The following is a 24,529-nucleotide window of genomic DNA, read 5'->3' as shown; positions in this document are numbered from 1 at the left end:
TGATCCCATCACCATCTATGGCTTCGATAATCATGGGCAAACTGCCAAAGGCAAAGTCTTTTTGGAAATCTTCATCAACTACTCAGTGCATACTGTATTGTTCCATGTCGTCAATGTACCACCGACTTACAATCTTCTGTTGGGACGAACATGGATCCACAATGCCAATGCCGTTCCATCAACTCTCCACCAGTGCATCAAGTGGTCTAAGGGTGGAATGATCACCACCATTTTGGGTGAAGATCCTGAAGAGAGGCTGCCACAGCCTATGATTCCTCGACCGACATTTACAGCAGATATTCCAAGCATTCGAGAAGCAGATGAGATCAACCTCAGCGATAGTCTAGAGATGCTGAAACTGAAAGATGTCATGGAAGAGGAGAATATTGCAGCTACGGTCCAATGGCAGGGACCTTGTTTCTTCAAGTTAGGAGGACGCATTGATTACACCTCCTTCAAAGATCACCCTTTATTCCCTCAGTTCTCCAAAGCCAGAAAGGGATTTGATCTGCTGATAAAACATGGATATCAGCCATTCCGGGGCATAGGAAAGAATGAAGATGGTATAGTGGAGCCAATCATTCCTACTCAGCATTCAGACAGCTCAGGGTTGGGGTTCACCGGCCAGGATTCCAACAAAAGGACAGTTTTCGTCAGGGGAAACAAGTGAAGATGATGCCTTAGTTTTCCTGCTTTCTTTTCTTCTCTTTTTGTAGGGACAATACAGTCCCATCTTTTGTTAAAGTCTTGTAAATACTTTACCTCAATCAATGAAAAAATCAAATCTTCTCTTCAAGCGTCTATCATTTTTCTTCTTATACTTTGTCTATGTCATTGCTCTTGCTTTATACAAAAATTTTGATTTGGCTCATACTTTCTCTTGAAAACAACCTCTTTTTGGCATTTTCAGGACCATTAAACTCCTGAATCAATGACAAGATTTGTTATCAATCCCAAGTATCTAAAATTGGCAAGGTTTCCTGAGATGAAAGACAGAGCAGAGGTCAGTCAGGCAACAGAGCAGACTGAAGAGCCAGCTGAATTTGATTCCACTATTCAGAATTTACCAGAATTTGCTCACATTCAGAAGCAGGATGAACCATCAGCCTTGGTTCAAGATCCAACTGAGGATATCAACATTGGGTCGGAAGATGATCCGAAGATTCTCAAAATTGGGTCGAGCCTAAGCGAAATTGAAAAAGCTAGACTCATCCAATTCCTCCAAAGGCATCAGGAAGTATTTGCCTGGACTTACGAAGATATGCCAGGGTTGGATATCAAACTGGTTGAGCATCGACTCAAGTTGAAACCAGAAGCCAGACCAATCAAGCAGAAACTGAGGAAATTAGACCCTCGAATTGAGCAACAAGTCAAAGAAGGACTGGAAGATTTATTGAAAGCAGGCTTCATCCGGGCCATTGATTACCCAGATTGGTTGGCAAATATCGTAGCAGTCCCTAAAAAGAATGGAAAAGTTCGGATCTGCATTGATTTCAGGGATCTCAATAAGGCCACCCCGAAAGATGATTATCCACTTCCTAATATTGACCTCTTGATCGATAGCACAGCAGGTCACGCCATGTTTTCTTTCATGGACGGATATTCAGGTTATAATCAGATCAAGTTGGCCGTTCGTGATCAGTCGAAGACCTCATTTACTACTCCATGGGGAACCTTCTGCTATACAGTTATGCCATTTGGGCTAAAAAATGCCGGGGCGACTTATCAAAGGGCAATGGCCGTTATTTTCCACGATCAAATGCACAAGAATATGGATGCGTATGTGGATGACATTTTGGTTAAGTCTAAAGAAGAAGAGGATCACCTCGATGCTCTTAGTCAAGTTTTTGAAAGACTTATTCTTTACAAATTGAGGCTTAACCCTCAGAAATGTGTTTTTGGAGTAGAGTCCGGCAAACTGCTCGGCTTTATTATCAGCAAGAAAGGGATCGAGGTGGATCCGGCTAAAGCAAAAGCCATTATTAACATGTCGCCTCCAACTAATCTGAGAGAGCTGCGAAGCCTTCAAGGGCGTATTCAGTCTATTCGCAGGTTCATCTCCAATTTGGCTATGAGATGTGAGCCTTTTAACCACTTGCTGAGAAAAGGAGTTAAATTTGAATGGGGATCAGAATGTCAGCTCTCGTTCGAGCGCATCAAGCAGTATCTCCTTAATCCACCAGTTTTAAAGCCGCCTAAGCTGGGAAAGCCTCTCTTGCTATATATTTCAGTCAATCAAAATGCCTGTGGTGGATTCCTCGCTCAGTATGAAGAAGGCAGTTTGATAGAGCACGCCATCTACTACGTGAGCAAAACATTCATTGATTATGAAAAGAAGTATTCTCAGATGGAGAAGACTTGTCTAGCTCTGGTCTGGATGTGCCAAAAATTGAGACATTACTTGTTGGCTTCTGAAATTAAGTTTCTTTCAAAGCTCAATCCGCTCAGATACATTCTTGAACAACCTTTTCTCACTGGACGAATCGCAAAGTGGCAAGTCCTGTTGATGCAATATGACTTAGAGTATGTTTCTCAAAAGTCGATTAAGGGCCAAGCGATCGCAGATCAGTTGGCAGATTTCCCTCTGACAGAAGAAATTAAAACAGAGGATGATTTTCCTGACGAGCACATCTGTAATGTCCAACAGCCCCCAGTTTGGAACTTGTTCTTCGATGGCTCTAAAAATATGTCTGGCATCGGGATTGGAGTCCTGTTGATCACTCCAGAAAAAGAAATGATCCCTTATTCTCTTAAGCTTGGTTTCCAATGCACTCATAATATGGCCGAGTATGAAGCTTTAATACAAGGCCTCAAAATTCTGCAATGTTTCAATGTCAAGAGAGTACACGCCTTTGGCGACTCACTACTTGTTGTCAGTCAAGTTAACACTGAATGGCAGGTGAAAGATCCCAAATTGATCCCATATCAGAAGATCGTCTTAGCTCTTGTTGACAGCTTCGAAGAATTTCAGCTCAATCACATCAGAAGAGAGCATAATCAGATAGCCGATGGCTTAGCCAGTTTGGGCTCCATTTTATCATTCAAAGGTGGTGAGTCATGTCGCTCTTTCGAAGTTGGCAGACTCGAACAACCCGCTTTCGATTCAATTATGCAAGTAAATCAGGTCAATCAGAAGGAGGAGCCTTGGTATCAAAGTATCAAGAATTTCATTGAGTCTGGTGAATTTCCACCAGAAATGCCTAAAAGGGAGCAACGTGCAATCCAGCGTATGTCCACCCGATATTTCATTCTCGCCAATGTCCTCTACCGCCGTGGATTCAGTTCTGAGTATTCAAGGTGCTTAGACAAAGAAGAAGCTATGGAAGTTATCCAAGAGGCACATGAAGGGATTTGTGGTGGTCATGCTGGCTATCAAACTCTCGTCAAACAGATCGTTCGAGCAGGGTACTATTGGAATACCATGCAGCAAGACTGTCATGGATTTGTGAAAAAATGCGTCAAGTGCCAATTACACGCGCCTTATATTCATGCTCCGGCCACATATCTACAATCAGTTGTTTCTCCTTGGCCATTTTCTATGTGGGCTTTTGACGTCGTCGGCCCGATTACTCCTTCTGCTTCCAACGGCCACAAATACTTCCTGGCTGCGACAGAGTATTTCACGAAATGGGTTGAAGCTGTTACTCTACGCACAGTAGAAGGCCGCCATGTGGTTTCTTTCATTCATAAGAACATCCTTTGCCGCTTTGGCATACCACATGATATTGTCTCAGATAATGGAACCCATTTCAAAAATGAGAGGATGAAAACATTCTGTTCTAAATTCAGAATTTCCCATCATTTCTCAGCCCCTTATTACCCTCAAGGGAACGGCCAAGCTGAAGCCACCAATAAAATCTTGATTCGTATTTTGGAAAGGACTGTGAAGACAGGTCGAGACTGGCATGAGAAAATTCATGACGCGCTTTGGGCATATCGGACCACCATTCGGACCCCGACTAATGCCACTCCTTCAGAACTTGTTTACGGGACTGAAGTGGTGCTACCTCTCCATATCCAAAAGCCCACTCTCAAATTCGCTTCTCTCTTAGAATTGCCACTTGATCAGTATCAGCAGCAGAGATTGGTGCAGCTAGATTTACTGGATGAAAAGAGGCTCAAAGCAGCAGAGCACGCTCAAGCTTATCGACAGAGGATAGCCCGACATTATGCCAAGTCTGTCATTGAGAGAAAATTTTGAGTTAACGATTTGGTGCTCAGATCGACAGCTCATCTCAAGCATCGACCACAAGGCAAGTGGTCACCCAATTGGGAAGGCCCTTATGTGGTTAAGGAAGCTTTGCCCCGCAATTCGTATCGTCTAATCAATGCAGATGGGGTGGAGATGCCAGATCCCATCAATGCTCTGCATTTGAAGAAATTTTATACTTAGAATTTTCATTCAAAAATCTTTTGTACTATTCAAAGAGCCATTTCAATAAAAATAACGATCTTCTATCAATTCTTACATTCTTCTCCATGATACTGGGGCATTTTTATCCATAATCATCTTCTTCCATCATATGCAGGCAGGATTAGACGAAAGTTCTTATCCTCAAATTTTGATAATTCTTAATTGGTCCTGTGATTTTTATTGTCTTTTCATTTGATTCATTTTGCTTTGATCAGATTTACATCAAGCTAATGCTCGTTTATGTCAAGTTTTAACAAATTTTCCAATCTTATTTTCTCTACTTTTATCTTCAAATCACCCCTTTCAGGATAAGGGATAAACCTGATGCCTCCTTTCAATGAGGTATTCTTCCTTTTATTTTCCCCGTTCAGGATAAGGGGATAAATCCTGAATTATCTTCTAAAAACTCATTTTGAAAAATCTAAGCTCATCTTCAAAACCCAGTTCTCGCACTGGTTGTTTTCAAACTTTTCAATCATATATAGAAAAACCCGGTTCTCACACCGGTAACCTTCTAAAATCAGTCTCCTGACCAAAGACCTTTCTCCTTCTAAATTCAAGTTCTGACTTAAGTATTCCCAAAACTTCATGTATTTTTCAAAAGATCCAGCTTTTGCCGGTCATGTATTTCCAAAGGATCCAACATCTCGCTGGTCATATATTTCCAAAAGATCCAGCATCTCGCTGGTCATGTATTTCCAGAGGATCCAGCATCTCGTTGGTCCTGTATTCCAAAAGATCCAGCTCCCGCTGGTCGTGTATTCCAAAAGATCAAACCCTTAGGGTGCGACTCCTCAATTCTATCATTTCAAGATCTTTAATCTTTTAAAATTCTATCAGTTTCCCAACCTCTGGTTATAATATCCTCAAAATCTTATCATTTTCTCAACCCTCGGGTTATAATCTCCCAAATTCAATCACTTTCAAACCATCAGATTAAATCCTTCATTCTCAAAATCCAGTATTTTTCACTGGTCGGGATTTGAAATCCAGTTTTCATAACTGGTCGGGATTTGAAATCCAGTATTTTTCAACTGGTCGGGATTTGAAATCCAGTTGTTATAACTGGTCGGGATTTGAAATCCAGTTTTCATAACTGGTCGGGATTTGAAATCCAGTTTTATAACTGGTTGGGATTTGAAATCCAGTTGTCATAACTGGTCGGGATTTGAAATCCAGTATTTTTCAACTGGTCGGGATTTGAAATCCAGTTTTCATAACTGGTCGGGATTTGAAATCCAGTTTTATAACTGGTCGGGATTTGAAATCCAGTTGTCATAACTGGTCGGGATTTGAAATCCAGTATTTTTCAACTGGTCGGGATTTGAAATCCAGTTGTTATAACTGGTCGGGATTTGAAATCCAGTTTTCATAACTGGTCGGGATTTGAAATCCAGTATTTTTCAACTGGTCGGGATTTGAAATCCAGTTGTCATAACTGGTCGGGATTTGAAATCCAGTATTTTTCAACTGGTCGGGATTTGAAATCCAGTTGTCATAACTGGTCGGGATTTGAAATCCAGTTTTATAACTGGTCGGGATTTGAAATCCAGTTGTCATAACTGGTCGGGATTTGAAATCCAGTTGTCATAACTGGTCGGGATTTGAAATCCAGTATTTTTCAACTGGTCGGGATTTGAAATCCAGTTGTCATAACTGGTCGGGATTTGAAATCCAGTTTTATAACTGGTCGGGATTTGAAATCCAGTTGTCATAACTGGTCGGGATTTGAAACCCAGTTTTATAACTGGTCGGGATTTGAAATCCAGTATTTTTCACTGGTTGGGATTTGAAATCTAGTGTTTTCACTGGTCGGGATTATCAAAAATCCAGTTTCTCATAAACTGGTCGGGATTTCCAAAACCTAATATATATTTCATCTGTCCAGTTTTCTAAAGACTGATTTCTTGCACCATTTCTTTAAATTACAGCTAAATGTCTCATCAAAATCTATATTGAGTGATTATTTCATAAGAAATTCGTGAAAACTTTGCCAATTTGCTAAAAGCATTAGTTGATTCTAAAAGTCTGACTGCACGAAAAGAATTTTCTCAGATTACCTCTTCTATTTCCTTCCAAAAAAGGTGAAACTTTTCGCGAAAAGAGGTAAAATTCAAATCTTTTCCTGTTGATCAACCAAAAGGATGTAAGAAATGTCCTCGATATGATCAATAAAAGAAATATTCAATGATGTTGAAAAGCCAGAAGAGAATTGATATTGATCTTGGCTATGACGCATGTTTTAAAAATGATTTTCTGACAATCAGGTAGTGGAAATATCTTGAGCTATAAAAAGAATCCACTCAACCCATCCATTCTCATTTTCGTTTAAAAGTTGCAATCAAATATCCGCAAAAGGGACCTCTCAATTGTCGTCAAGATGAAGGCGAATTAAGCGAGTAGATCCCCGGGGCCAAAGAAGATTTGAAACATCTCCAAGATGACGGAGTTTGTGACGGATCCTTCCAGGGAAAGTTCGGATCACTGTCGAGATGAAGGCAGATGCGATGAACCTACCGACAAACCCTAAAAGATATTTGATTTCAGACCTTTTTGAGCTAATATCATATAGAATCCCTGAGAGAAAAGAAGGATCGGAACATCTCCAAGATGAAGGAGTTTGTGACGTACCCTTCCCTGAAAAAGAGAGAAAAGTCAGGACCCATCCAAATGAAGGATGATGTGAAAAACCAAGAAAGCCCAGTGACTCAAAAAGAGTGCAAAAGATCATCGTGGGAAAACAACCCGGGTATCAAACTGCCAAAGTTGTCAGAAGTCATCTTTTCTCATGCAAAATTCTTTTATCAATATCTCTTCATTTCTCGCTTTTATGAAATTAAGAATATTTCTTTTATTCTCATATCAGGGAAATGGACAGCTTCCTTGAAGAAATCATCAGTGCTAAAATTTTGAATTTGACTCTTAGAACTGAGGAGTTAACCTCATTTGGGGGAAATACTCTAGGTAAAAGATAGAATATCTTTTGCACATACGTGCACATTTCCAAGTGTTTGAACCGACTACGATTTTATCTTATTGGCAAAAATTTCTAGCTATTCCAAAAATAAAATAAACATTCAATATCCATTTTGATGCAACCTAGCGTTGTCTATATCTTCCAGAAGAGTTGCCTCATCCAGTTGAAGTATCTCTTCCTGTCCCATCACAGTTTCTTCAGTCAAGGATTCCGTATGGTGTTCCCACTCAGGTTAAGGGTCAAAACCTGAATTTTCTGCGAGAGGCCATTTGATTTCAAAAAGCTATTTCAGTCTCAGCAAATGAGACACCCAGAATCATTCATTTTTCAAAGCTTTAGGGGCTCTATATTTCCTTCTTTCGCCAAAATCCCTCTCGGATTTGTTCGTCCAAATTCCGAAGGTCCCATCGTGCTTTCTCCATTTTTGAGAAACCCGTATGGTAGATTTCCTATCCAGGTTTAAAATTAAACCAGAACCTTGCTTTGCGAGGTATCTTCCTTACAGGTTTGGGTTAAACCTGAGTCTCGTTCCAACGAGATCCTTCGTTTGGATGAGATGATTTCTTCCAGTCCCATCATGGCTCTTCCCATCTAGTAATCCATGCTTTGTATATCCATCCAAGAAAGGATTTTACTTGAGCTTCGTCTCAGAGGCATTTTTCAAAATGTCCCATCAAGGTTCTCGTGTATTCCTTTCCTCATTTCAAATTCATCTTGATACATTTTCGTCCCATCCAGGCTAAGGGCTAAACCTGAATCATTCCAAAAGAGTATCTTGTCTCACCCATGAGACCTGATCAAAATTTTCATCTCCCACCATTTCAGAATTTTCACCTAAAAGTCCCATCACGATTTCCTCGTTTTCTACTCGATCATATCATCTTCGAGGATTTTGTCTCCCCAAAACCATTCAGGATAAGGTTTTAAAGCCTGAAAAATCATATTTTCAAAAATAATTCTTCCACACCCAGTTTAGATCTGCTGATTGGGGCATTTTCAAAATTTGGAGTGTTGTCTTTGCCACTAAGCTCGGCTCTCAACCGGCTTAGTAGCAAAGAGGGGCATCTGTGAACACCCAAAATTTTTCAAAGTCTTGTAAAAATGACCCTTTTGCCCCTAACCCCGCTTTCTGAGAAAATCAAGTTATTTCTTCAGATTTCTGGATTAGATTCCACATTGATATATTCAAATTCAACTCCGGGTCTGAAATCAGTGTTTTAAATCCAAATCTGAGCCCCGTTGTCCGATTTCCAAAATAAAAACACGAAAATACCGAAAAATGATTTTGAAAGGCTCGGGCGGCTCATTCGGCACTCTGTTGGATCCTCGGCCCTATATTTCTCAGTTCGAGGTTGTAAACCTCGAATGTGTCTCAAAAATTCGGATCAAAACCCATTTCTGGAGAAATTGTCTCAAAATAGTTTCTAAAATTCTCAGAAAAACTCCTTTTATAAACATTTTACAAAAACATCAAAAAATTAGTTTCAATCTTTGATTTCTTGTGAAAACTTTAGGATTTTACTCTAAAAATACAAAAAAATAGAAAGATAACACCAAAAAAACCAAAAAATGGAAAAATTTTGAGAAAAAAAAAATGAATTAGTTCAAAACTTTAAAATCAAATTTTTGCTAAAAAGCCCTGAGAGCCTCTTTTTGTAAAAACTCAAAAATTAGAGAGGGGTCTTATGCGAAATGCTCTTTTAGGGTTTTCGAAAACCCTTCGTGAATAAGAAAAGGGAAAAGAGAGCCGCCTCTCTTCACTCTCTCTCTCCACCGAAACCCTTGAAACTCCTCTTCTCAAATGGCTTCCTCTCCCCATCGCCCTCCATCTTCGAACCTTCATCCTCAACCCTCAATCCTCAACCGAACCCCTCCCTCTCGAACCTCCTTCTCCCCCTTTAAGAGAAGCACTCGAGGGAACCCTAGGGACATCCATCTTCACCCCGGCACCTTCTTCCTCTCTACACCGCGGATCCCCTCCCCATTTCACCGTCTTCTACTCCACCATCCATCTTCACCCCGGCACCTTCTTCCTCTCTACACCGCGGATCCCCTCCCCATTTCACCGTCTTCTACTCCACCATCGCTCTTCACCCCGACCTTTCCTTCTTCCTCTGCTTCTTTCTTCCTTTTTTTTTCTTCTTCTTTTTCCTTTGTTTTGGTTTCTCCCCATTCGGCTGATCATCTCGGCAGCAGAGCTACAGGAAGCCCTACAGTCGAGTGTCGTCTCCATCTAAAAATCCTTGCAGCAGCGGCATCTGGAAAAGGAATCACTCTTATTTCAGAGTTTCAGCAAGAATGGCAAGCGGCTGCCATTGACCCCTCCTTCACGGTACCCTTTTCTACAGGTAAGTAATAGTATCCCGTCTCCCGATTTTCCCGCAAATATTTCAAAAACGGAGGCGAGTTATTTCAAAATATTTTTCAAAATTAAGGTCAAGTGAGACCCGCAAAAGAGTTTTCCTCTTCCCTTCTTTTCTTTCTTTTCTCTTCTCTCTTTCTTTCCGTTCTTTTATCTTTTCTCCCTTCAAAAGGAGGAAAATAAGAGGTTGGAAAGGAAAAGAGAAGGAAGAGAGAGAACATTACGAGAGGAAAAATTTTGCGATGATCACACCCGCCAACCCGTTTACCCGACCCAACCTGTTTATTAAATGATTTAACCGTGTCGTGTTTGGTTACCCGTTTAATAAATGAGTCATGTTCGTGTTTGCCACAGCCGACCCGTTTAATAAACGGGTCAGGTTCGTGTTGAGTTATGCTGACCCGACCCGCATACCCGACCCGATTGCCACCCCTAGGTAAATACTTATTAAGGATATTTTGGTCATTTCAATTCTTGTAATAGGCTGCGCTCATTGGGGGCACATTAGTACTTTTATTTTATTCTTTTTTTTGTCCTTTTTTGTTTTTATAGAAACTATTTGGTCAAATACCAAATAGTGTTGTTGGGTTCTTTTTTGACTAGTCAATAGAGCTGTTGAAACAATCCAACAACTTTATTGAGACTGCCTCTTGTGTATAAATATGAGTGAATCCCCTCTTGTTTTTTTATGTTTGTTTTTAAACACTCTCTCAATAGATTCTTTATATTCTTTTATGTTGTCACTCTTGCCCATAAGTGGCGTTGTGTATGTGATTATATCTTGACCCATAAGTCATCTCCATTTGTGTTTGTTGTGCTTTTTCATAAGAGGCATTTGTTTGTATTTGCCATATTTCATTATGGTAGTCCTAGGCTTATAGGTCTATCCTGAATCTTACGTAGTACATGAGAGCTGGTTTTGCTCCTCATCCTTTTCATTTTTGCAGTAGTTTTTGTTCTTTATGGAACTTGTTTTCGTTCATTTTACAGCTTATATTGAAATATATATGTTGTAGCATATGTGCCTTTTCCATACAACTTTGTGAATGATTGTCACGAAATATGCGGAAAAACAAAAGCAAAAACCACAATGGGTTTACGATAACACAAACACGATGTCAACATGCACAAGTTCACCATTGGATAATACAAGGTACCAACATAGGCAATATAAACAACCACTATGGGCAATATCATGCATTAAAACACAAAAGCAACAATAAAATAAATAACATTTTAATGGGCACAACATATTATAATGTTGTGAAATTATGAAAATACCCCTAAAGGGTATTACTTATTACATCATTATATATATATATATATATATATATATATATATATATATATATATATACACACACACACACATGTACAACTTAACACCTCCCTCAAACTTACGGTGTGATATATCGAAAGTTTGGAAATACAAAAAAAATCAATGGGGAGGGTCCAAGTCTTCAATGTCTTCATTGAGAGTTTTCATCTTTACGACGCATAAGAGAATTTTGCAAATATAAGTCTTTGAATGTCTTTATTTGTGATCATCCCTATTTGCCTTCATCGACTATTTTCATTTTCATGATATGATATATCAAAGATATTCCTTTCTCAAACCATCACATTTTTAAGAACCTGCAGAGAGAACAAACTACATATTCCAACTACACAAAAAGAAGATATCCTAACCCGAGTTATATAATTAAAAAAAAACTAGTATGTATATTTTGAACAAGAATAACACTCAAGTAGAACAAAGTAATAATTTTAAGATTTTTAGAAAGAGTAACAATTCAAGCAAAGATAAGAGGATCATACCTCAGGTATAAAATTTATAAAAGCAATTTTAGACAAGCATAAGCCCATAATCAACATATTTTTAAGAAAACATAAATATTGATCATAAGATAATTTAACCACTTAAAGAACATTTAAATTATAAGGAAAAGATAAACAATTATGTATTAATAATATTTTCAATTTTAGGAAAATATTTCAAACAGAACAAATCATCAATTTATACTAAAAGCAACATGCATATAAAGTATACCACTTAAAAAAAACCTTTAAAAAAAGAGTTAATTAAATTTATGCATACAATAATGTAGACAAGATAATCAATTAAAAACTTATATATATGCAATATATTTAATGCACATAATAATGAATAAGAGCAATCCCATAAATCACAACCCATTAAAATTCACTCACACATCCTAGAATGAGTTTAAGTAAAGAGGACCAAATAACAATTTTAAAACATACATATATATATATATATATATAACCAATGAAATGCATGAAATTTTATTGATAAGCATTTTTCCATACACGGAAAAACCAAAGTAAAAGTTTAAAAATTTTATGAAAAGATTTTAAAAAATTTCACATAACAAAGGGAATGATATATGCAAATCAACACCAATTTGCGAAAGATATGAAGAGATTTAAAAATCCCATAAATATCAAGAAATGATATTTTGCAAATCCTAACAATGGTTCAACCATTGCAAACGATCACCTCACTAGACCTCCAAACCTCATTAGTGTACCAGTGACTAGAACAAGAACATAGGCATAATGTCACTAAAGGGCCAAAGACACACGAAGGTGTGTATAAACATCTCTTGTATATATAATAACAGTCAAAACAAGTATATCAACGACTAGAACAAGAGCATAATTATAATGTCAACGATATGCTAAAATCACATGCAAAGGTGTGAATAAACATATTTTGTCTACTTATAACGATACTAAAAAATCAAATGTATCAACGACTAGATCAAGAGTATAATCATAATGCCAACAATGGGCTAAACACACACACGAAGGTGTGAATAAACATCTCTTATCTACATATAATGACACTTAGATGAGAGGTACAATAGGTGAAACACACGAGGTAAAAGAGCTTGTAATGAAAACAAACAAATGTCATCAAGAAGAATAAGATTATCAATTTTAACAATCTTTCGAAACACCATGGTTTCAAAATAGATAAGTATTACAAATAAACATAAAGCATCCATAATAGCAATGGTCAAATAAACAAATGAGTGATGCAACACACCCATAGAACGAGATATCAAACAATCGCCAATTAGAGCCAAAGTATAAGCCGACAATCTAAATTGACAAAAAATTGAGGTGCACACAACTCCAACAAACAACTTTGATTCAATAATAACAAAGCCAAAAATAAATGAGGATCATATAAAAATCTATGATAGACAAAACAAATGCCATTAGGAGGCAACACGGAAATACGTTTCCAAATAAGTGAATTCATATATAAGAACCAATATGAAAAAACAAAGTTTCAAATCAAATCCAATAAAGGTAGATGAAAACTTTAGAATGTGTATATGTTAAAATATTGTATATATAGGAGTATTTTGGTCTTTTTAAGTATTTGTATTTAGTATAGTCCATTAGGGACTGACATGTAATTTTTTGTCTTTTGTAATTAATGCACTGTGTGACTGTTGGGAGGCAGTCCAACTAGTCATTGGACTGCCCCCAACGGTCATAAATATGACCATTAGAAGGCAGTCCAATGACTGTTGGTCTGCCTCCCTCACTCCAAGTGAGGCTACACTCTTGTAAACTATGCTCTTTAAAGCATATTGTGGAGGTTTATAAAAATCTTGTTTATTTATAGTCTTTTGTGCCTTGGTGTTATTGTTAAAGTTCATATTCATTCTCTTTTATGAGATTGTGTTTGGTCCATTAGAGACCACGACTTTTGTTGTGCACTTGTGTAACCCTTTGTTGGCATTGTATTTGTGCACCATTGATTCATTACATTATAATGCAATCATATGTACCACAAGATATCAAACGATGCAATCATATTCAATTATATGCATGGTTAATATAAGCAAGTATATTATGAGACAACAATGACATACCACATTAAAAATGACCAAAAACATATAGAGAGATTTTTAAAAAACCACATGAAAAACCAAGAGTATAAACAAGTACAACTAATCATAGATACTCACAAAGAGATCAAAATTCATGTATATGCAATAATCTAATAACCTAAGTCACACGAACTCGGCTAAAAGGTCGACGCACCCGCATTGACACGCCCTGACACGGGTGCGGACGCGGACACAGGGCGGACACGGTCAACGCACCGGGGCCGAGTCCGTCCACATTTTGGACTCAGTCAACTTTGATCGGGTCTATTTTTGTTCATTTATTAATATTAATTTGGACTCAGGTCGGGTCCTAACCCGACCCAACCTGGATCCAAGATGGTATCGGGGCTAGATTTTATATATATATATATATATATATATATAGCCGTGTCCCCGTGTCAAAAATTTTTGAAATTGCTCCGCACCCGTGTCACACTCGTACCCGCACCCATGTGACATAGCTAATAACTTTAAAGCAACAAAAAAATTATGAAGGAACACATAAGGTATGTGCATAAACACCATGATTTCACATAAGATACTAGCATACCCAAAATATATTTTGAATAATCATGCTTACACAAGAGCCAATAAAACAATAGCTCACTTAAAAAAGAGATTTTTAAGATAAAATTAATTTTAATTTAATTTGAGACCATAAAACAATACCCAAAATGGCTAATTTTTCAACCCAAAATACCAAAAACAATTTTGAAATGATACATAAAACATGCATAGACATGTCCACAATACATAAATATGAAGATGATATGCCGATAGAGCAATCTCATGAGAGTATACAAAACATCCATGGCATGACCATGGTTGCCAGTTGAGGAAGCGGGAGCGGGAAGCGATACGGGAAGCGGGAGCGGGAAGCGAGGCACTTTCAAAATTTTAGGAAGCGGGGAAGCGTGGGACCACTTAGGAGCGATTCGGGAAGTGTCTCAGAAGCGAGGGGGAAGCGAAAAAAATAAAAATAAAAAATACAAAAAATTTGAAAAAAACAGGGGAAGCGAGGGGGAAGTGTGGGGGAAGCGCGCTTCCCATTAAAGGGAAGTGTGTCCCCCATTAAAGGGAAACGCGCTTCCCAAAAAAGGGGGACGCTTCCCCCCCACGCTTCGGAAGCGCGACGTTCCGCGCTTCCGAAGCGCGCTTCCCCTTTTAGCTAGGCGCTTCCGGTAACCCTGGGCATAACTAATGAATTTAAAATCATGATGACTCAAGATATAAAACATACAAGAATTTAAAAGTTCTTAATGAGTGCATCTCAATAAAATGATCAAATAGAATTCAAAGAACATGCTTTGACACGTGCAAAAGTCACCAATAATCATAATGGTGTCCAAGAAACCCAATATATATATATATATATATGCACACACGAGATCACAAAATTATATATTTTTTGTTTTAAAAATAATAATAACATGGAAAATTTACAATAAAGAGCTCAAGAGTGGACTACTTGTGGGTTAATGTCAAAAGAAAAAAACACAAGAGCCATTAAAATAATATTTTATTAAAAGACATTTCACAAAACTCTAATTTTAGATGATTCAAGAAACACATTTTACATACCCAAGAAATAACCATAATATTTTAAACAAACTTTGAAAAGAAAAGAAAAAAATGCGTATATTATAAATACTTTTTTTATTATTTAAACAAGAAATACATACCAAAATATGAGAGCCTCGAGTCCAAGCTATATATTTCAATTTAAAATTTTCTTTCTAAGCACGAACTCGAACAAGATACCAAGATCAAGAATCCTTCGCTCTAATACCATGTCACGAAATATGCGAAAAAACAAAAGCAAGAATCCATGCAGTATTCTTAATATACTCACAATGTGAGTTAGAATGGGTGGTTTACTCCTATTTATACACGAGGTAGTCTCAAATAGAGTTGTTGGAGTGTTCCGACAACTCTATTGATTAGTCAACTCTATGTTGACTAGTTAAAAAAAAACCCAACAACTCTATTTGGCCTTTGACCAAATAGTCTCTATAAAAACAAAAAAGAACAAAATAAAGTAAAAAAACTAAAGTACCCCTAATAGGCACAACCTATTACAATGTTGTGAAATGATGAAAATACCCCTAGAGGGTATTACCTATTACATCATTATAAATAATATATATATATATACAACTTAACAATGGCAACATTCTTTTGTATTTTGTATTTTGTATTTTGTAAACTCTAGCAAGAGTTTCTAATAACCCATGAGGCCCTTGTTAAGCAGTATCTGCCATTTCATTTATGCGGTAAATTTATCATGTCAGACACAGCCTAGAGTGCATGCTTAATGCTTATTAATTGGTTTTGTTAGAGGAAGTAGCTGCTTATATGCATTAGCAAGCTTAGACTATCTCAAATATATATAATATTTGTGGGATGTCAATGGATCTATTTAATCCGATATCTGATCAAATCCGAAGCCGAAAACATATCTGATTATAGTCGGATGTGGATATGGTTTTGATTTTTTGCTATTGAATTTGACATACGGATATCTGAATCCGATTACATGTAAACAACTGAATTTGGTATGAGCTTTTTACCATCCAAGTTTGAATCCGAATCCAAATCCATTTAGCCATTATTTTATTAGTAGGATCTCTATGGATCACATCTGACCTGAATCTGAACAGTTTAACAGTTTAAGTCCCCAATAATAATACACTTATTTTTGGCATAATAAGAATTAAGAAGCTTTTGAATAGATAGTCTCAAGATATGATTCTGTGGGAAACGGACTTACATCAAAACATTTATTGCCAACCTCTTATATTATATCCTTGTCTATCCTTGTGTGGCATATAACATTACTAGAGGAGGTTGATAGCCAGATGGCTACAAGACTTATTATTACTGGAAGGAAAGCTTCTTCTATAAACTTGGGTTGCTATGATGTCCACAAAATGCAGGACACGTCACACAGCATCTCAGTAGCTGCTTATCCGTGTAATATTCTTCTTGCTGGCTTTTGCTTTAAATAGTATTTGAAAGCATACAAAATTGTTTAAGTCCATTATGACCGAGTTCACTCCTACCATCTCAGTTGTTGATTAGAGTTTTGTAATTGTTAAATGGGTACCATGGGCTATTCGGATCATCGTGTTCAGTTTGAGAAATCTTTTCTTTCATCTGAAAGATGAATATATTGCAGAGCTGATAGGGATAAAGTTCTTACATTCAACCCAGCTGCCTTTTCAACTGGAAATGCAGTCAATACTAAGCTTGTAAAATAACTGCAGGTGGCTGAGAGAGTTGGGAGATCTGCCACAGAGGATCTTTTAATTATTTCCTGTGAAGAAGATCGTTCAATCTGCATACCATTTCTCGAGATAGGTAAAGTTTTCAATCCAATCCTTGGTTGCCATTGTTTGGAAAAAGATAGCTGTAAACTTGTGAGCAATTTCAATTGCCATACCATGTGCTTCACATTACCGGTTTGACATACAGGAGCAAAGGCTTACAGTGCAGAGCTTATATTGAATGGGATAATCATCCAAAAGCTAGAGTTTGAGAAGTGAGAACCCTTCTTGGCAGGAAAAAATTGCAATTAGACAATCAGCTTAATCAAGGATTTTATATTGTTCTAATATTTACTTTTTCTGTTTTTCTTCAGGCATCTTATGTTTATCGATAACAAGCGAACCCGCTCACGATTTCTTAGAAGTTGAACTGCAGACTCTGTGAATAGTTTTTTATTTGCATGTGGCATTTGAAGTTCAAGTGCAACACATGGTGTAAATTTTTCTCCTGTTTCATGGTCCGTGGGCTTTGGTTCAAGTAGATTCAATTTCATAGGGCTTTGTTCTTCTTTGTATATTGAAGTCCTTCAATCTTATCTAAATTGTGCCAGTTAAATTGTGATAGCGGCATTAAAATTGCCACTCACTGTACATTGGACTCCAGTTGATTGGGTACATGAGGTTGGTTATTTGTTGTGGATGTCAAAGGACAAGCCACCTGATGGCCCTTCTGAAGCATTGAAGAAAAAGGCTTTTTTTTTGGGGAAAATTGAAGAAATTTTATTTAATTCTGCTTTTGTTTCGAAATTGAAATTTCTGTAGTTATCAACTCGGGGAATTTTGCATTTGAGACCATCTTGCTTTGTAAAAGAAAAAAAAAACAGTTAAATTAATTTCCATTAATGTAAAAATCTCAGTGAATATGGCACAAGAGAACACAAAATTACGCATTTTAGTTAAATGGTATATTAACTTCTTTTGTAGTTCTCTTTAGGACTGGGAAACAATCGTAAAGAGCTTGTTCAAACTCGTAAAATAAGCTCGGCAAGCTGAATATCAACAATAGGTACTTGGCTCGGCTCAACTCGTATAAGCTCGTTAGGTAGTGATAAATATATTTTAGATATATTCTACATGTATTTTTTGTAATCTTCTTTCTTTCAGCTCTATAACAATGTATTTCCTAGATAGACAAGCCAGTTCAAACTCTGTTCGTTTAACTCGGGCTGATTATGAGCTCGCACTCGGCTTGACTCGCCATAAGAATGAGCCATGCTTGAACACTTCAAGCTCGTCTCGTCCAGCTGTAGTCTTTTTTGCTCCTTTATGCTTACTTGGACAACGATGTGTATGTTTTTTCAACAGGAAAGAAACGGCCTCCACAATTTCAAGTGACCACCCACCTACCCCCACCGGTACATGTCAAACCTTCTGTCCTAATACGCTTTGTTGGACATGGTATTTATGTTATCCAACTCCCTTTTTGTTCATATTATCAAGTTGGAGTAATTTATAAAAAGCCGGATAACTTATTGACTTATGAGCTATTAAAAAAAAGACTGCCCAACTATTGGGTTATGATATTTAACTGCCTGCTTTATATGGGTGCAAACAGATTGGATTCAGGCTGGATCTTGCTAGCTCTGAATCCGAATCTGAAATATAAATAGTAGATCCGAATTGGACCTGATAAGGTAAAGATGAATCCAAATTCGAAACACATGTGGTAATACTGGATCGGTAAAAGTAGAACAAAACAGGCTATTTACATGTAAAAAAATATAAACGGATCTGAATTTGATTTGGATCAAATCTAGATCCAACTTGAAATGATGATCCCAATCCAAAAGTAATCCAATTGAACACATCCGAATCTGATCCAAATGCATGTTCAGATTTTACTTAGAGGATCCAAGTCTGGAAATAACATGTAGGACTCGGATTTTATATCCTATCCATTTAAAACCCTACTGCTTTATATGAACGCATTCTTGTTCATGTTCTAAAAAAATAACTCAATTTGGGCTCTTTCATTAAAGAAACCAATAAAGAGGTCATTCTATTTGACTAAACAAAGGTCAACTTAATGATTTTAGGATGGGGCATGTCATTGAAACATAAATGAAAAAGCCAGCTAAATGTAATAATTGAAACTAAGGGTGGCAAAACCTGACACGACCCGCCAACCCGTCTCTTAGGCGGGTTCGGGTTTGGCTTAAACTAACCCGTTTAATAAACAGGTCGACCCGCCTAACCCATTTATTAAACGGGTCGGGTTCGTGTTAGGGGTATGTCAACCCGCCAACCCGGCTGACCCGTTTAATAAATGGGTTAGGCGGGCGGGTCAACCCGCCAACCCGCCCGCTAACCCACCAACCCGTTTACCCGACCCAACCTGTTTATTAAACGGGTTGGCGGGTCGGGTCGGGTTCGTGTTTGCCACAGCCGAGCCGTTTATTAAACGGGCCGGGTTCAGGTTGAGGTATGCTGACCCGCCAACCCGACCCGATTGCCACCCCTAATTGAAACGTTGGGTGGTCTTTCCTAAACAGCTGATAAGTTAGGTGGTTTCCTGTAGATTACTCAGCAAGATACATGCCCCACAAATCAAAGCCTTTTTTTTGTTTACTCGGAGAAACAGCTTCAGGCGTAGAGACCTAGCCGCGCTCGCTCAGCCTGCTGTATTTACTGTCTCTATTCATGTCGGCATAAAACTCTGAGGGCTTACCCCTCGGTCCCAGAAAGTCGCCAAGCTTCGGCTTACACAGAAGGGTGATGCCCATGGGATTTGAACCTAGACTGCCCGTCAAACAGTCTAGGGCCCCATCCCACTAAGCCAAACCCATTGGGTCCTCAATTCAAAGCCTTTTCTTTAACATGCTTATGTTAATCTTTTGCAGCAAGCTCTTTTTTTTCTCTTTTTATGAAAAGAAGTGCTTGTTTAAAAGTTTCATTAAAGCCAATCACCTTCATGGTGTTAATTGGAATCAAAAGTACCATTATATGATGTTGTGGGATATCCTTTCTCTATATATATGATCAAAGAGTTCATTGCTATAGTAACTCTCTCTTTTCCCTTTTTTCAGTGTTTGCATCAACTTCAGAAAAAATTGAATGATTTCAAATATGGACCCAATGAAAATATACTTTGATTTCCCAACTGTTTTGCAAGTAATTCCTTTCTCCAAACATGGGTCCCACCAGAGATTTGGGCTGAATATTTTTCATGGATGGTTCTGGCTAAGTTCATTAAAGGAGAAATTCATGCTCAGGTGTTCTTGCCCCAAGGGGGGTTGGCGTAGTGGGTGGGCCTTGACTGCTAGACATGCAGTCAAGGCTCGATTTTCATGTGTGTCACCTCTCTACGCAAGCCAACACATAGCATAGGCCTCGGAAGCAGGGGTCGGGAGTTGAGCCAGCGAACCATGTCTTCGTACCTGGTGCGTTTTATTCGGGTTATAAATCCGAAAAAATGCTGAAGTGTTATCACCTCATCACTAGGGCAGTTAACATGTTGGACACGGGTCTCCCCCTAGATAATTGGTGCTTAAATGATGATGACTGATGCTGGATCTGGGTCCAGGCTGGAACTGATCAATCAGGTGTTTCACGTCTCAGTTAGGGGCATCGACAGGTCGGACCTCCACTAGATTTGGTGGGTCCGGACCTGAATCCAATTATGAAGTGATTGTATCAGGCCCAGACCCAGGTCCGATCATACCTACTATAGGAAAAAGAATACCTGGATCCGATAAATATTACATGAATCAGATCCAATCCCTGTCCATACCCAACAAAATGATAATTTTTATGTTTTTATAAGATATTAATTGGAACTCATGTTGGATCCTGATCCTACAGGTCCGACCTGGATTCTTAATTGGACCTCATTTTTATTACCAAACCTGGATCCTATTGGATCTGACAGGGCCAGGAATGGGGTCATAGTGCTATAAATGGGTTGGATCCATGTTGGTTATCCAGCACAACACAAACATGAAGTTCCATGTATGGACACAAAACATCGATCCGAATAATCTGGTCAGATTTTATGCGTGGTTTTTTTTCGGATACCTGACCCAAGTATATAATTATAGTACCACCGAAGTGGTATCCCATGTGGTAAGCGGGGTCCTATGTCAAGCTGAAGGCCCTGGATCGAATCCCTCTGCCACATGGGGCGGCTGTTCTTCTGGTAGGGGTCGCCTAACCCCCGCTTGCCTTAAAAAAAAAGTGTATACTTATAGTAATTTTATGTAAGATGCAGATCCTGATGACTCATCTTGTTGGATTTGGCGCCCTTTATTGGGTCGGATATTTGACCCGTTAACAGCCCGGCATCAAATCCTGGCCTACGCATTAGACAATATATGCCACGAATACCGATCTTACTATTTTCTTGGTGAGGGAAGATCTTGAGATGAATTTAAAACAAAGTTTGTTTTTTAGAAATCTACAGAAAATATCAGCATTTGTAGCTTTTAGAAATATTAAAAATCTATAAATAAATTAAAAGGATTTAGTATCGTGAACCATGATATTATCAAATAAGCAATGTTTCAGTAACATTATGTGTTTTTCTTGTCAGTTTTTTATGATATTGTAATAAAATCATGATAATTTTAAAATACTACCAATATTTTGGAAAACCGAGAAAAACCACCTTGTTTGTGAGATCATTGGTGTTAGAACTCTAAGTCTCTGTTAGGGATGACAGTGGGCCGAGGGGAAACGCACCCCCCCCTGTTTGGACTAGGGATGGAGGCCATGAAACGGGGATGGAGGTTAAAATCAAAACCCGTGCAGGGATGAAGGTGGGGATGAAGTTACGATTTCCCCCGCTTCGCCCCGCCCCCATCCTAGATCCCCGCCTTACCCAGCCCCAACCCGTCCCCGATCCTCCTTTAGAGATGGCAGTGGACCGAGAGAAAGCGGGGCCCCGCCCTGCCTCACCCCGTTTAGACCGGGGATGGAGGACATAAAACGGGGATGGAGGCGGGGATGAAGGTTAAAATCAAAACCAGTGCAGGGATGTAGGGTAGGATTTTGAGACAGGGCAGGAGTGGAGACTTGTCCCTTGCCCCGGTCCACTGCCATCCCTAGTCTACGTCCACTAAAGAGTACACCTTAGCTTCGCCCTAATGGGCTTGGTTCAATGGTTCATCCCCCATGAATACATACATCTAAGACCTAGAGTAGTTGTTCACTCTTCCTCATGTACCCTTAGCAGGTAAATGAGCTGGATGAACCAAACAGAAGGTGTTCTTGTGTTGAGCCGAGCTGAGCTCAGCATGAGCAAGCTCATTTACAAAAAAAAATAAATACATTCTTTTAAAAATTGAAAACAATAGAATTTGGATCCTAAACTACCAAGTCAAGCTAAAAGCAGCTCATTTACAAAATAAATAACTATTCCAATCTTGTAATCAATGAGTTTCCCCCAAACTTCCCGCTTTGGATCCCCCCGTAGGGGTGCTTCCAGTAAACTATGGGCCAAACACTTCAGCCATCTTCATTTTATAATATAAAATGTATGCAAAATATATTTATTATTAATAAACGAGCCTATACATGCCAAGGTGAACCGAGCATTGGTTGTTCACGAGCTAGTAGCCTATTTCACGAGCTCTTTATGGTTCTCTCCATGTCTACTCTTTTTGTCGTACAATCATAAGGCTAGAGAGAGGTGTACTATAAAAGGTCCACCTTATTATTGTATTTTAGTAGTCAACAGTAGGGATGGCAGTGGACCGGGGCGGGGGAGGGGGACATGGTCTCCATCCCCACCTCATCTCAAATTCCTGCCCTCCATCCTAGGTCCAAATGGGGCCAGACGGGGCTCCATTTTCCCTCTGTCCACTGTCATCTTTAAAGAAGGATTGAGGACGAGTCGGGGCAAGGCGAGGATGGAAGACAGGGGCAGAGAGGGGAAAAGGATAATTTCATCCCTGTACGAGTTTTGATTTTAACTTTCATCCCCGCCTCCATCTCGTTTCATGTCCCCATCCCCGGTCCAAATGGGGCGAGGTGGGGCGGGCCCCATTTTCCCCGGGTCCACTGCCATCCCTAGTCATCAGCAGGGAGCACAATTAGTTTAGATGAGTAGGGCTGAAAATGAATCAGATATAATTGGATATCCAATTTGAGTAGATGTTGTTTTAAGATTTGGATTCTGTAAGTAAAATCCAAAAGTGCATTCGGATCAGATTCAGATTAGATTTGACATTGATCCGAATCAAAATCCAATACACTTGTATTTTTTACATGTAAAACAGCTTGTTTTTTTTTAAAATTAATATAATATTACCACTTGTATTTTGGATTCACACGTTGACTCATTGGATCTGGCTTAGGATCTGGTAGGGTCAAGCCTGAGTCTGATCCGTTTGCACAGTATAGACGACAAAGACCGGGAAAACCCTTTTTTGAGGAGTGCTAGAGGGCAGGTCTGTTTCCATTCTTCGAACGATTGAAAAACGAAAAATGAATTTCAAATGATTGAAAAACAGAAACATTTTTTTTGTTTTATTATTTTATATCCCTATAATGGGATCATAGCATAGATCCGCACCCCAAAACTCTAGAGAAAAAAAATAGGAATTTCATCTAAATGCCGTGGGTTAAACAGTCTTTTGAAAATTCAAATTCTGATAATTCATAAATGCATTGCCGGATAGACCTTTTGGCTAATAATATTTGAAAATGGCAATTTACGAAGATCCAGGACAGGATCCAGTCTTACCGTATCTGGATCCGAACCACACATTAACCCTTGAGCACGTGCGATAGTGACGTCAGGCGCGATCGCTGGAATTAGCAAAGGGGAGTTGGGGGACAGCCTGGACGGTGGGCCCCACTGTAGCAACGATGCGAGGATGTACGATTGGATCGACTGGGAATGACGGAAACCTCCATCGTTTTTTTCACAAAAGACGTACATGTCCTAACGAATCCCGAGGCGGTTTTCTTCACCGTCAGTTCCCGAAATGCCCTCCAAGCCCGTTGGCGTCGGTATCCCACGGATGCAGTTAATTACCAAATTACCCTTATCAAGGAATTTCACAAACGTCACCGTTGTTCCAGTCCAAATCCCCTCGTCCTAAAAACTTTTATGGTTGCCACTTCTCCTTGTTAAGTGCTGCAGAGTAAGACTAGGGATGGCAGTGGTTCGAGAGAAATGCCCCAGACATGAAACGGGAATGAAGGTTAAAATCAAAAGCCGTGTGAGAATGGAGGCAGCGATGGACTTACTCTTTCTGCCGTCCCATCCCGATCCCCGCCTTGCTTCGCCCCCATCCCGTTCCAAATACTTCTTTAGGGATGGCAATGGACTGAGGGGAAACGGAGCCTCGCCCCGTTTAGATCGGGAATGGAGGACATGAAACAGAGATGTAGGTTAAAATCAAAACCCGTGGGAAAATAGAGGCGGGGATGAAGGGCAGGATTTTGAGATGGGGCTGAGGTCCTTGACCCCCGCTGCCCCCCACCCCAGTCCACTGCCATCAGTCTATAGGGGAACCATTAAAGATGCTCAGGTGCAGCAGCACATAAAAAATGTGCAATGTGATTGCGCCTGAT

General features: G+C 39.0%; 1 protein-coding gene across 4 annotated transcripts in view; it reads left to right on the top strand.

Annotated features, from left to right (window-relative positions):
• The window catches only part of LOC149839243 (uncharacterized), a 42,451-nt gene extending 24,711 nt beyond the window's left edge, over window positions 1-17,740 (top strand). For 2 of the 4 annotated variants that reach the window (XM_090002399.1, XM_090002396.1), the window contains 3 exons: window positions 16,952-17,045; window positions 17,160-17,226; window positions 17,326-17,738. In XM_090002399.1, the coding sequence (XP_089858525.1) occupies window positions 16,952-17,045; window positions 17,160-17,226; window positions 17,326-17,380 (216 nt within the window). In that variant the 3' untranslated portion in view covers window positions 17,381-17,738. Of the gene's footprint in view, window positions 1-16,951; window positions 17,046-17,159; window positions 17,227-17,325 lie in introns of all 4 variants that reach the window. The other 2 variants (XM_090002400.1, XM_090002398.1) reach the window with 2 other exon arrangements.
• Window positions 17,741-24,529: the final 6,789 nt, after the last annotated feature.

The sequence above is a fragment of the Nuphar pumila genome, chromosome 4 (genome assembly GCF_984573655.1).
Source record: "Nuphar pumila chromosome 4, dmNupPumi1.hap1.1, whole genome shotgun sequence".
Taxonomy (NCBI): domain Eukaryota; kingdom Viridiplantae; phylum Streptophyta; class Magnoliopsida; order Nymphaeales; family Nymphaeaceae; genus Nuphar; species Nuphar pumila.
Note: the sequence above shows the minus strand (reverse complement) of the source record. Positions and strands in the feature narration are given on the sequence as shown.